At 39.5% G+C, this 14,275-nt stretch overlaps 1 protein-coding gene across 7 annotated transcripts in view; it reads left to right on the top strand.

Annotated features, from left to right (window-relative positions):
• The window catches only part of UEVLD (UEV and lactate/malate dehyrogenase domains), a 50,823-nt gene that overhangs the window by 14,173 nt on the left and 22,375 nt on the right, over window positions 1-14,275 (top strand). For all 7 annotated transcript variants that reach the window (XM_060104666.1, XM_060104665.1, XM_060104667.1 and 4 more), the window contains 3 exons: window positions 5,977-6,140; window positions 10,682-10,817; window positions 11,552-11,670. In XM_060104666.1, the coding sequence (XP_059960649.1) occupies window positions 5,977-6,140; window positions 10,682-10,817; window positions 11,552-11,670 (419 nt within the window). The remainder of the gene's footprint in view (window positions 1-5,976; window positions 6,141-10,681; window positions 10,818-11,551; window positions 11,671-14,275) is intronic.

Genomic DNA, 14,275 nt, shown 5'->3' with positions numbered 1-14,275 from the left:
CTCTGCTTTCCATAGCAAACTGCAGGGATCCCACCTTTTTCTCCCATTACATGAATGTTTTGTTCCCCTCCCTTTCCCTCTATATGATGTAGCATTATCCCCATTCTATTGGTGAAACTGAGTCCTGCTCACGTGGTTTACCTGAGTCCACACAGCTGCTATCAGACTGGAACTTAAAACTCCAATGGGGGCTTCCCTGGTGGCGCAGTGGTTGAGAGTCCGCCTGCCAATGCAGGGGACACGGGTTCATGCCCCGGTCCGGGAAGATCCCACATGCCGCTGTGCAGCGGGGCCCGTGAGCCGTGGCCTCTGGGCCTGCGCGTCCGGAGCCTGTGCTCCGCAGCGGGAGAGGCCACAGCAGTGAGAGGCCCGCGTACCGCAAAAAAAAAAAAAAAAAAAAAAAATCCAATAGGAAATTTTTTAAACACAGGTGCCATTAAAGCTCAAAAAAAGCAACATATTTTCAGATGACCTGACAGGTTAAAATAGCTAAGTGTTTGCCCAAAAAGAAAAAAAAAATCACTAACTTCCCTATAATTAATTCTGTTTGTCTAGACCTACTTCCTTCAACATTTAACAGGACTAACCTGTCAGATGGGTGTCATAGGAGGTTGCTTATCTAGTATGATTTGAAGAACACCAGAGAAGCATTGGTTCCAATTATTTCTCTGAAGTGGTGCTTGAAATTCCACCATTAAAAATCCATTCCTCTTTTAAAATGCAAATAATCTCAGGAGGAATAACATCCAAAATCACTAATATACAGTGCTGTGTTTATAGAAAATGCTCGGTAAATATTTGTTGAATGATTGAGTTAGTTTATTTGATTACTGGCTGAAGGGCTTAGGAATAGATGAACTTACTGGGTATTTGAAAGAGGAGGTGCACTGAAAAAGGGCTGAGGAAGATCAGGAAACCAAATGGGGAGAGAGCAGTGCAGTTTGCTGTCTCTTACAAAGGATTCATCACTGTATTATGGGAGCACATTGCCCAACAGACACCAAGAAGATATATTTTGGGGGACTTTTTTCAAAGTAAGTGCTTCATTATGGTAGTGGCTAGACTGTTACAAACCCTCCTTTATTGCTTCCCCCTGCCCCCGTGATGACTTATTGCCAGGGGTACACTCATGTTTTATTCTTCCTCTGTGTATGTTCAATCATAACATCTCCTTTGGCACAGAGAATGCTTAGAAATCCAGTTTGGTTTTTACGAATAGGAATGTGGTTGGAGATGAAAGTAGGTAGCAGTGGGCTCTGAAAAAATTGCAGTGGGGTAGGCAGAGCAGGTATAGAGTCGATTTTTATTTTCTTTCCTTGCTTATCCCCTCCCAAACTCTCAGACTGTTTTCTGCCTGCCTAGAGAATTTTACTGAGACCTGTTTCCCATTACTTGTATTCTGTGTTTATTATGGTTAGATGTTAGAGAGAGAAAGAATTCTTACCACCCCAATGATTGATTGATTGATTGATTGACTGATTCCATAGTTCTTACCAACCCCAGTGATTTCAAGGGTAGTTGCATATTGACAGAGGAACTTACAAATTTAAATGAATCATTGCTTAGTAGCCCTCAGTTTCTAGGACAATGTGGAGAGGTTACAGGAGGGCATAAAAGTTATCTTAAGATGCCACTCATTGGCACTCTGCATCTTCCTAGAGCGGTGGAGTCAGGTCATTGATTCTTATGCTGGTAGTAATTCCAAGGTAGTAATGATACCTGCAATACCTTTTTTTTTTTTGTAGTACACTCTTTTTCCCCTTTGCTTTTGACTGGAATTATAGTGACTCCTTGTGATGCATACTAGTTATTTCCTGCTGATCAGAAGGTCAGAGTGTATTATCTTTCTCATCTGTAAAATGGGCCAATGATAGAGCCTAACTCTACAATTCTGAGGATTAAATGCATTACTCTAAGTAAAGCTCTTATCATAGTTCCTGGCACATAGTAAGTGCCTAATAAACGTTGGCCATTATTATTTGCATGCTTTTGTTACTTTTACCTGGTTCCTAGTTTTGTTAGTATAATAATAGTACATGCTCATGTTAAAAAAATTTAAACAATTGAAAAGAGATGAGGTTAAGCTTATATCTAACCTCCCACTCAGTGCTATTCCCCAGGTGAATCTTCTGTTGATATTTCCTTATATATACCTGCAGAAGTTTTCTGGATTATTTCTTATCCCTCCAAGATTGTGTCAAGGTTGTGATGACACTTTTCCTTCACCCACCCATTGTTTAGAGATATGTATCATCTTAGTAAGATGATACCCATCTGAACTTTATTTACAGCTAACTTAAATTATGTCCTTATGATATAATTACTTTAAATCTGAGGACTCTACCAGGAGGCCTGACTCTTTGATAATGAATTACTGAAAGTAAGTGGGCAGGGTAGGAGGCAGGGCATTTGCTGACAGAAAAGAATGAGAAAGAAGGAGGAAGGGCACAGAGAATACCAGTAGTGAAATCTTACAAGTTATAGACATGGGAATCAGGCTCACCATGCGCTTTGCCAGGAGTGTGGTATTAAAATGCATGAATGCTGCTGGGGAGAGGCATTGATGGAGGCAGCAGATCCTTGATCAACCAGGAAGATAACCTTCAATAGACATTCCTTTCCTTTTCTTTAATGTGTAGTGATTAACATTAGAAAATGGCTCCATCCAGATTGGGACTACCACTCCAAAACAAAAAAAATTGCATGGCCTAGGACTTCCCTGGAGGTTCAGTCTTTAGGACTCTGCACTGTCAATGCAGGGGGCATGTGTTCAATCCCTGGTCGGGGAACTAAGATCCTGCATGCTGCACAGCGTGGAAAAAAAAAAAATGTCATGGTCCAAACAGTGGCTTATAAATGTTTGATTGCGACCCACAATAAGAAATACTTTCGTATACCTAGTTATATATGTATATAACTAAAATTAAATATTATTGTTTGCAGCCCACTAAATTAATTTCATGACCTATTTATTGTGACCAACATTTGAAAAACACTGGTCTAGAGTATATAACATTAGACAGAGTGACTTCTGGAGGAATGTGATGATGTGTCTCAATACCTGTTGGCCACTCTGTGATGCTGTGATCACATGACTTTATAATCATAGAGTACCAACAGCTATGCCTGTATCCATACTGTAAGTACTTAGATACTAGGTATGGTGATGGATGTTAGCTAGACTTATTGTGGTGATTATTTTGCAATATATACAAATTTTTTTTTTTTTTTTTTTTTTTTTCTGTACGCGGGCCTCTCACTGCTGTGGCCTCTCCCGTTGTGGAGCACAGGCTCCGGACACACAGGCCCCGCGGCCATGGCTCGCGGGCCCAGCCGCTCCGCGGCATGTGGGATCCTCCGGGATCGGGGCACGAACCCGTGTCCCCTGCATCGGCAGGCGGACTCTCAACCACTGCGCCACCAGGGAGGCCCACAAATATTGAGTCATTATGTTGTATACATGAAACTAATACAGTGTTATATATCAATTAAGTCCAAATAAAAACAGTTTTTAAAAAAATATTTATTTATCAAACAACCCATACATATTTGTTAGTATAGACATCGTGCAAGGTTAAAACATATTCAAACATCAAGATCCACATTCAGGGCATCCCTGGTGGCGCAGTGGTTGATAGTCCGCCTGCCGAGGCAGGGGACGCGGGTTCGTGCCCCGGTCCGGGAGGGTCCCACGTGCCGTGGAGTGGCTGGGCCCGTGAGCCACGGCCGCTGGGCCTGCGTGTCTGGAGCCTGTGCTCCGCAGCGGGAGAGGCCACGGCAGTGAGAGGCCCACATAAGTTCTAGAGGCTGGAAGTCTGGGGTCAAGGTGCCAGTGTAGTTGGGCTCTGGTGAGAGCTCTCTTCTTGGCTTGCAGAGGGTTGCTTTCTTGTTGTGTCCTCACATAGCAGAGAAAGAGAAAGAGAAAGGAAGAGGAAGAAGAAGAGGAGTAAGAGGGAAAAAAGAGAGAGAGAGAGAGAGAGAGGGAGAGAAAAAAACCAGTTTTTTTAATACTTAGATAAAATTAGAAGAGGAGTATAGTTCTGAGAACTGCTGATATAAAATAGTAGAAATAGTACTAGGACATTTCTATTATGTAGTGACTTTCAGTTCTCTAGAATTACATGCAAAGCTTTTAAAAAATGTTGTCCAAACCCTGTCCCACTGAATCAGAAACTTTTGGGGAGAGGCCTGGATATTGGTATGTTTCAGAGTTCCTTAAGCATTTCTAATATGCAGACAGAGCTGAGTATCATTGTGCTTAGGGCAGGAGGAAGCAAGATGAAAAAAGCAGAGGATTTCCTTAGTAAGAAAAAGATTGCAGTGGAGAACAAAACTTTTTATTTATACCTTGCTTATTTCCAAAGTGGGTTTGAGGTAAATTGTAAAAATTGCCAACTCATCATGGTACTTACCATGTCATGTACTGTTCTAAGCATTTTATGTACCTTAACTAATTTTATCCTCACAACAATCCTATGAGGTAGGAGCTTTTATTATTCTCATTTTGTAGAGGAAGGAGTTGAGGCACAGAGAAGTTAAGTAACTTGCCTAAAATCATATAGCTAGTAATGTGTGCAACTAGGATTTGAACCTAGGCATTTGTGCTCCTGAGCAGCCATGTTTTTAAATATATTGAAAGACACATGCATTAAGACTGTGAAAGCAGGAATAAATATCGGGAGATACAATAGAACAGTTAAGATAATTGATCACATTTCTAGTTAAGGTTAGTTTTTGCACTTATATTAGGTTTAGCTTTGTGCTTCCTGTAAACCAGAACAGTCAGAGATTTTGGCTCTCAGTAGACATGACATACATGGTTACATAGTATGTGGTACAGGGTTACATAGTACATGGTTACATGGTACATGTACATAGAAGAGCTTTCATTTGGGTTCCTATCTCAGTACACTAAAATTTAAGAGCCACTGGACAAGGTGACTGTTAAGGTTATTTTCAGCTCTAAGTTGTATATATCTAACCCAGCTTGTATGTTACACTATCTGCAATTAATGAACAACTTGAGGGCCAGTATCAAATGCATCTTTCATTTGTTCATTCATTCATTCATTTAAAAAATATTTATTTATTTTGCTGTGCTGGGTCTTAGTTGCAGCACGTGGGATCTTTAGTTGTGGCATGCGGGATCTTTGGTTGCAGCATGCGAACTCTTAGTTGAGGCATGTGGAATCTAGTTCCCTGACCAGGGATCGAACCTGGGCCCCCTGCATTGGGAGTGCAGAGTTTTAGCCACTGGACCAACAGGGAAGTACCCATTCATTCATTCTTCTTTTTTTTTCGGTACGCGGGCCTCACCGCTGTGGCCTCTCACCGCTGCGGCCTCTCCCGCTGAGGAGCACAGGCTCCGAATGCGCAGGCCCAGCGGCCATGGCTCACGGGCCCAGCCGCTCTGCGGCATGTGGGATCCTCCCGGACTGGGGCACGAACCCGTGTCCCCTGAATCGGCAGGCGGACTCTCAACCACTGCACCACCAGGGAAGCCCCATTCATTCTTATTTATATAAGAAACTTTTATTGAGTATCCAGTATGTTAGGCACTATACTTGTTGTAGGGGACATGGAAATGAATAATACATAATCATCTCTAGACGTTTATAGTGTAAAAAGAGAAACAGACTTGTAGGCAAATAAATCGGGTGGAGCAAAGAAGGTTACCTAAAGAAGATGTATCCCATACTCCTAGCACAGTAGGTCCTATAAATATTTATTGAATTGAATTGAATAAGCTGGCCATTGTCTTGATTATATTTCCTCAAATGTTATACTGGTGCTTTAATGGGAGCATATTTCCAATGTGAATGTGGATAAAAATAGGAAAATAGGCCTCAGTTTACGTAAATCCTTTATGTATAAACTTGACTAGACTTGTGTTTTAAAATGCCACCTAGCTATACCATAAATATAATGTGTGTGGTTCATTATTGTTTGAAGATGTGTTTATTTTGTCTCAAATAGGTAATACATATAACATACCAATTCGTTTGTGGATTTTGGATTCTCACCCTTTTGCTCCCCCCATTTGCTTCTTAAAGCCAACTGCAAATATGGGAATCTCAGTTGGAAAACATGTGGATGCTCAAGGCAGAATATACTTGCCCTACCTCCAAAACTGGAGCCATGTAAGATCAATTTGGATTTTCTTTTAAAAGTTTTTATTTTTCTGAATATTTATCTTTGATCCTAATGGTACAAATAAGCTAGTGAATTTTCTTTCAATGATGATTCTTCTTATGGTCTTTAAAAATAATTTGAAATTGAGCTCCCCAGGGCCACCCAAGACCCAGAACCCTGATGATGGCAGCCTGCATGAAGCTGCTTTCTCCAGGTCTGGGAGGCAACCATTGTTTGCTTCCTGTCTTTTTATAGTTGTTTGCCGTTTGATAAAGCAAATGAAGAGCTACTAGAAAAATATTGGGCATTATTTCCTAGTTCCTCCCCAGTAAAGGTTCTTATGTAATATGTGTATTTATTTGTAGTTTTGCCTGTTTTTTTTTTTGCAGTACGCGGGCCTCTCACTGTTGTGGCCTCTTCCGTTGCGGAGCACAGGCTCCGGACGCGCAGGCTCAGTGGCCATGGCTCACGGGCCCAGCCGCTCCGCGGCATGTGGGATCTTCCCGGACTGGGGCACGAACCCGTGTCCCCTGCATCAGCAGGCAGACTCCCAACCACTCCGCCACCAGGGAAGCCCAGTTTTGCTTGTTTTTAACCTTTATGTAAATTGAATCATATTGTATATAATCTTCTATTACATGCTGTGTTTTAACTGAGCATTAAGTTTTAAAAATTCACCCACAGCGATGCATGAAACTGTAACTTATGTGTTTTACAAGCCCTCACAGGGACTTCCCTGGTGGTCTAGTGATTAAGACTCTGTGCTTCCACTGCAGGGGGCACATGTTCAGGGAACTAATCCCACTAATTTGGCACGGCCAAATAAATAAACATAAAAGTAAAAAAATAAATAAATAAAAATAAATGGCCCCTGGGCTTCCCTGGTGACACAGTGGTTGAGAGTCTGTCTGCCTGCCGATGCAGGAGACACGGGTTCGTGCCCTGGTCCGGGAAGACTCCACATGCCGCGGAGCAGCTGGGCCCATGAGCCATAGCCACTGAGCCTGCACTTCCGGAGCCTGTGCTCCACAACGAGAGAGGCCACAGCAGTGAGAGGCCCACGTATCACACAAAAAAAAGAAAAATAAAAAATAAAAAATGGCCCAGACTTAAAAAACAGAAACAAAACAGAACAAAAACACAAGCCCTCACATTATGCAGTTTTGTATTCTGCATATTTCATCTATCATTATATTGAGCATTTTTCCATATTAAACAATATTTTCAAAACACATGGTTTTTAACGGTTGCCTGATGTATTTGTTTTTTTTGTTGTTGTTTTTTTTTGTTTGTTTTTTTTTCTCTTTTTGCGGTATGTGGGCCTCTCACTGTTGTGGCCTCTCCCGTTGCGGAGCACAGGCTCCGGATGCGCAGGCCCAGCGGCCATGGCTCACGGGCCCAGCCGCTCCGCGGCATATGGGATCCTCCCAGACCGGGGCACGAACCCGTATCCCCTGCATCGGCAGGCGGACTCTTAACCACTGCGCCACCAGGGAGGCCCTAGGAATGGAATTATTGGATCAAAGTTTTTAAATGTTTTGAAGGCTATTCTTATATATTCCCAAATTGGCCTCCAAGAGGTAGACAAAATGTTGTAATTCTACCATCAATAGAAATCAGTATGGGGGGTACCTGTTTTACAGCACCTTTGCTCTAAAGGGTGCTATAAAAGAAGGTACTATCATTAAAACAAAACAAACCTTTGCTTATCTCTATGGTTCATTTACTTAGAAGGATGTAGAATCTGCTCTCATTTTTGTAAGTAACTAAAACTTTTATGAAAGGATAATTTATAATATATTTGTATATACCCAGAAAGTTGTAGGATAGGAGGACAGGGATCTGTCAGAGAGGAGTGAGGTTGAAGTAGAGGATGGCATTAGGATTATCACTTCTTATTTTATATACATATTGTAAAAGGATATGCAATTGTGGATGCATTTCATATTGTTTTATGGTTTTCTATTTTTTTCATATAAATAACACTTTTAAAAAGAAGATAAAAAAGAAATAGAAAAAGAAAAGTTGCATACCAAATTGTCAGTAGTGGAGTTTAGGTGGGGAAACATTAATCTTTTACTTTATGAACTTGTACATTATTTGCATTACTTGGTGATTTAAATAATAAGATTACCAGTTAAATGTGATGAATAGGGCATGATAAAAATTCGTTAGTTGGAAGGACAAAAATGATGTCTTAACCTTAATGTTTAGTTCTTTGGTTATTTGAGAAAGTGAAATCTTATCATACATTTATTTATCATGTACGTTTCTTCTTTTTTGAATTGTCTGTTTATCTCTTGCATCCATTTTTACAACTTTTAAAAAAAATACTATCCTTTAACAGTATTTTGACATCTGTGCCCTATTGTGGGAATTTATCTTTCCTGTTTCCTCTTTCTGGTTTTCTTTGCATCTCTTTTCATAGTTTTGTTTGTTTAATAAATACTCAGAGATAGTCCTATAATCTAGTCAAAGTTGTGCTTGATTTCAGATCAGACAGTATTGATTTCATTTTACTATTCTGAACCTATTTATTATAAGCTAAAACTAGTCTTAAGAAGATATTATATTATTTAAATGGCCCTATTTTTTTTTTTTTTTTTTTTGCGGTATGCGGGCCTCTCACTGTTGTGGCCTCTCCCGTTGCGGAGCACAGGCTCTGGACGCGCAGGCTCAGCGGCCATGGCTCACGGGCCCAGCCGCTCCGCGGCATATGGGATCCTCCCAGACCGGGGCACGAACCCGTATCCCCTGCATCGGCAGGCGGACTCTCAACCACTTGCGCCACCAGGGAGGCCCTAAATGGCCCTATTTAGAAGAACTACATTTGGGGGAGGAGGAGGGATTAATTAGGAGTTTGGGATTAACAGATACACACTACTATATATAAAATAGATAATATGGCACAGGGAACTATATTCAATATATTGTAATAACCTATAATGGAAAAGAATCTGAAAAAGAATATATATATATATATATATATATATATATATATATATATATATATATATATATATATATAACTGAATCACTTTGCTGTACACCTGAAACTATAACACAACATTGTAACTCAACTATACATCAATTAAAAAAAAGTATGATGTTATGATTTTTAAAAGTACTACGTAAACTTTAAGTTCCACGTGCAGTTGGAATTACATAGTATAACTATACAGAGTTTGGAGCTAGGAGGAATCTAGAGGTCATCTAGGCCAAGGATTGCAGACATTTTCCCCAAGAGAGTCAGTGTGCTGCATTAGGCCTACAGAATTTTGTTTGAACAGCACAGTGGTTTTGTTTTGCTTTGTTTTGTTCTTAATTTGAATTTGAATGACTATACATGTACTCTTTCCAATTTACCACAGTGACCATCTCCCCAAATTTTCTTATACTTGACAACTTCACACATTATGTTATCTGCTTAGTCATTAAAGGTATATGAGTTTTCTTATTTTAATAAAAAATTTATTAGAGTGGGCTTCCCTGGTGGCGCAGTGGTTGAGAGTCCGCCTGCCGATGCAGGGGACACGGGTTTGTGCCCCGGTCTGGGAAGATCCCACATGCCGTGGAGCGGCTGGGCCTGTGAGCCATGGCTGCTGAGCCTGCGCGTCCGGAGCCTGTGCTCTGCAATGGGAGAGGCCACAACAGTGAGAGGCCTGCGTACCACAAAAAAAAAAAAAAAAAAAAATTTATTAGAGTGAAACCCAGACTCTGAGAAATTAAACAATTTTTAAAATGAGCAAGCCACTAAATATTCCTAATAATAATAATAATAAACATATATTTTATACTCACAACATATAATTTGCATATATTAGCTCATTTGTTTCTCATATTATTGGGATTTATTATTCACATTGTATTGCTAATAATACTGAAGCTCAGAGAGGTTAAGTGCATTTCACTAAGGTTGCTTAACCAGTTAAATTAAAATGAACAGTACTGGATTAGATAAATATCAGTATTAATTTTATGATTTGATAGTGGTTATATAGGAGAATGTTTTGTTCTTTCTTTTAGGAAATATATGCTAAAGTATTTAGGGGTGAAGGGGTATCATATCTTCAGTTTACTCTCGGTTCAGAAAATAGAGGAAAAGAGACTAAGAAAGCAAATGTGATAAAATGTTAACATTTGAGTAATCTGGGTGAAGAGTATATGGAAATTCTTTATACTATTTTTTTGCTACTTTTCTGTAAGTCTGCAATTATTTCAAAATAAAAAGTTAAAAAAAGGCAGATAGACAAGACCATTCCCAAATATAGATACTCTGCTAGTAAGCACATTTATGCTGTTTTCCCACTTTTTGGAGATGTGGATTTAGCATTTCTCTCTTTATTTTTTAGCTAAAAAAATTAATTTTTTTCAATTAAATGTATTAAAAAAGTTAAAAATATCATATAATTTGTATGGTAGTTTTCGAAAAATGAGAGCATGATGTAATACTTTCTTTTGGCTAACTCTATAACAATGTATAGGTTAACAGGGTAGTATTCCTTAGCAAAATTTTTGCATAACTTTTCCCTTTGTGTGTGTTCTGTAGCCTAAATCTGTCATTGTTGGATTAATTAAAGAAATGATTGCCAAGTTTCAAGAAGAACTTCCTCTGTATTCTCTGTCATCATCTGATGAGGCACAGCAGGTAGACTTGCTAGCCTATATTGCAAAAATCACTGAAGGTTTGTATTTTTGTTAATCATAGAGTTATTAGTTTACGATTTCTCACTAATGTCCTTTACTCTCTGCTACTTGATTTCTCTAAATAAATACATGCTTGTATATGTACATATCTGTGTTGAATCAAAAATTCCTATATGTTTATCATAAGGTAAGTATTACCATACAGTTCCAATGAATATGGTTTCTTAAAATGTAAAAGATTTCTTTTATCCTGACAGCTAAAATAATTTGTTTTTTTCAAAACCACTTGATATATGTTAATGATCCCAAACCTTTTTCATTATATGTTTATGTGGCTTTTTGCCTCATTCAGTATACTGGACCAGAGAATCTATGATTCTCATTGTTTCTCATTGAGGATAAAGCAAAATACCCATGCTTGCAAAATTTCATGTTAAACATTTTTTTGCATTGTAGACTAGAGCAGTAAGAATCACAATGTTTTTCAGAATTATGGAAATCCCATTTTTTTAAGAGTCTTATATAATATTTTTTAAATGTTTGGAAAGATATTTTCTTTTTAAAATGATAGCCTCTATTTAGTAGAATATTTAATATGAGATTCCTGTCTTTCTTGCATTTCATTTGTTCAACAATATTTTTGAATGTCTATTATGGAGTGCCTAGTACCATGTTTTCTGTCCAAGTTATTGAACTTTGGTGTATTTTTTTAAGATGCTAAAAAGATTTTTGATATTTTAAAATTCTTATGATAGTTCACTTTACTTTTTAGGTGTCTCAGATATAAATTCAAAGAACTGGGCAAATCATGAGAATAAAACAGTCAATAAAATTACCGTGGTTGGCGGTGGAGAACTGGGAATTGCCTGCACATTAGCAATTTCAGCAAAGGTATTGTAAGCATAGTGGTTATAAATACATCTGTCATATTGCTACACTTTTAGGCAGTTTCTATTTAACACACAAGAAGTAATGGCTTCATTTTGTCATATGGGAAAACTTCATTTTGCCTTAAAATATATTTAGTAAGCTGACAAAAAAAATATGTGAAAGCTCTCATCAGTAATGTTGACTTCTTAATTAGTAGTTAGTCGTGGAATAGGCTTTGAAAACATGATTAGAACAATGGGCTCATCATCCTACTCCAAGGGAAACCTCAAGTTGACATTGATCTGACTTAGTCACAAATTCTTTTGTGTTTTCTGAGTCCTGCTGCTTTAATTAAACTCTTATTTAATATAATACTTAATTTAGCTGTTTCTAAAATTAACATTTTTTTAAAAACAATTGCCTTTTCTTGTGTAATTACTCCACTTTCTTTTAGGATCATAGTTCCTGATTTGATATTTTACAGTAGTTTGAGATTTGCCTATTTTTCCATCAGTCCTTTTTACTAGATCTTTTCTGTACAAATTATTTTCAGAAAGGCTTAAGTCTCCCTCCAGAGAGGTTGAAAGACCCTCCAGGGCCCAGTATCATGGTAACAGCGTGTCTGTGTCATTTGAGCCATGTAGACCAGAATAGACTAGTTCAGGTGTCCCCAGCCCCCGGCCCGAGGACCACTACCGGTCTGCGGCCTGTTAGGAACCAGGCAAGAGGTGAGCGGTGGGCGAGCGAGTAAAACTTCATCTGCTGCTCCCCATCGCCTGAACCATAACCTCCTGAACCATAACCGCCTGAGCCATCCATCCCACCACCTCTCCACCGCACCCCGCCCCGCCCTCGTCTGAGGCGAAATTGTCTTCCCTTTAAATGTTACTATTTTGATACAAGGTACAATATTCGAATAGTGCAACAATATTCACTCTTCGTTGCAGTGCATGGGCTTCTCATTGCAGTGGCTTTTCTCGTTGCAGAGCATGGACTCTAGGTGCACGGGCTTCAGTAGTTGTGGCACATGGGCTCAGTAGTTGTGGCTCGCAGGCTCTAGAGCTCAGGCTCAGTAGTTGTAGCTCACAGGCTTAGTTGCTCCGCGGCATGTGGGATCCTCCTGGACCAGGGCTCGAGTTCCCTGCATTGGCAGGCGGATTCTTAACCACTGCGCCACCAGGGAAGTCCCACTTGATTAATTTTTACAAGAACCTTGTGGCTTAGGTACTATCATTACTGTCATTTTACAAATGAAGAAACCAGGGCATAGGGAGGTTACCTAACTTGCCCAAAGTCACAGTATTAATAAAAGGAGCCAGGGTTTGAGGTTGGGCAATCTATTTACAGAGCCTGTATTCTAGATCCTTATTACCCAACGTGTGGCATTGGCATCATCTGAGATTTTATTGGAAATACATAATCTCAGGCCCTACTCCAGATCAAAGGAAGTAAATCTGCATTTTTTTTTTTCTTTTTGCGGTATGCGGGCCTCTCACTGTTGTGGCCTCTCCCGTTGCGGAGCACAGGCTCCGGATGCGCAGGCCCAGCGGCCATGGCTCACGGGCCCAGCCGCTCCGCGGCATATGGGATCCTCCCAGACTGGGGCACGAACCCGTATCCCCTGCATCGGCAGGCGGACTCTCAACCACTGCGCCACCAGGGAGGCCCTAAATCTGCATTTTTACAAAATTCCTGGTAATCCATGTGCTTCACTGATCTATTAAAATGGCGATCCCTGAAAGCTTGAGAAGCTCTGCTCTAAACCACTACGTAACACTGCCTTGTTGTGGTTATTGATGGACATTTAGTTTGTTTCTAGTCTTTTGAATATCCTTATACATATTGTATCATTTTACACATATACTAATAAACTTGTAGGATGATTTCTACAAATGAGGTTGATGGATTAAGGGAGTTGTGTTTTTATTTATTTATTTTTATAAGGATTTTTTTTTGATGCAGACCTTTTTTTTTTCTTTTTTGTCTGTATTGAAATTTGTTACAACATTGCTTCTGTTTTTATGTTTTGGTTTTTTGGCTATGAGGCCTGTGGGATCTTAGCTCCCCAACCAGGGATCGAACCTGCACCCCCTGCATTGGAAGGCAAAGTCTTAACCACTGGACCACCAGGGAAGTCCCTGTGTTTTTAAACTTTGACAGAAATTGTCAAATTATCCCTCATATCAATTGTGCTAGTTCATTCTCATTCCCACAGTGTATGAGAATACCTGTTTTCCCACACTACTGTTAAACTTTGGGATCTTTGCATGTCTGATAAATGAAAAATGGTAACTCATAGTTTTCTTTGCATTTCTCTTATGAGTGTGATTAATTTAATAAAATTAATAGGTACAATTTAGAGAGGACTGCTCTTTGCCAGCCCTGTGTCACATAATTAATCTTCATAAACTCCAAGAAACAAGACCAAGTTCAGTGACTTGCTCAGTCTTACAAAGTTAATAAGTAGTATGGCTGGATTGCTTCCTGTACACTTTCTGCCTCATAGTCTGGTAGATCCCTGGGTAGTCTTGCTCCTACACCCTAAGATAGGAGAGATGCTCATATTCCTTGCTGCTTTGGAAAAAGGACTTCCATGAAGATAAATCAACTCTTAGGAGTTTCCATG

This window comes from Mesoplodon densirostris, chromosome 7, assembly GCF_025265405.1.
Source record: "Mesoplodon densirostris isolate mMesDen1 chromosome 7, mMesDen1 primary haplotype, whole genome shotgun sequence".
Classification (NCBI taxonomy): Eukaryota; Metazoa; Chordata; class Mammalia; order Artiodactyla; family Ziphiidae; genus Mesoplodon; species Mesoplodon densirostris.
Note: the sequence above shows the minus strand (reverse complement) of the source record. Positions and strands in the feature narration are given on the sequence as shown.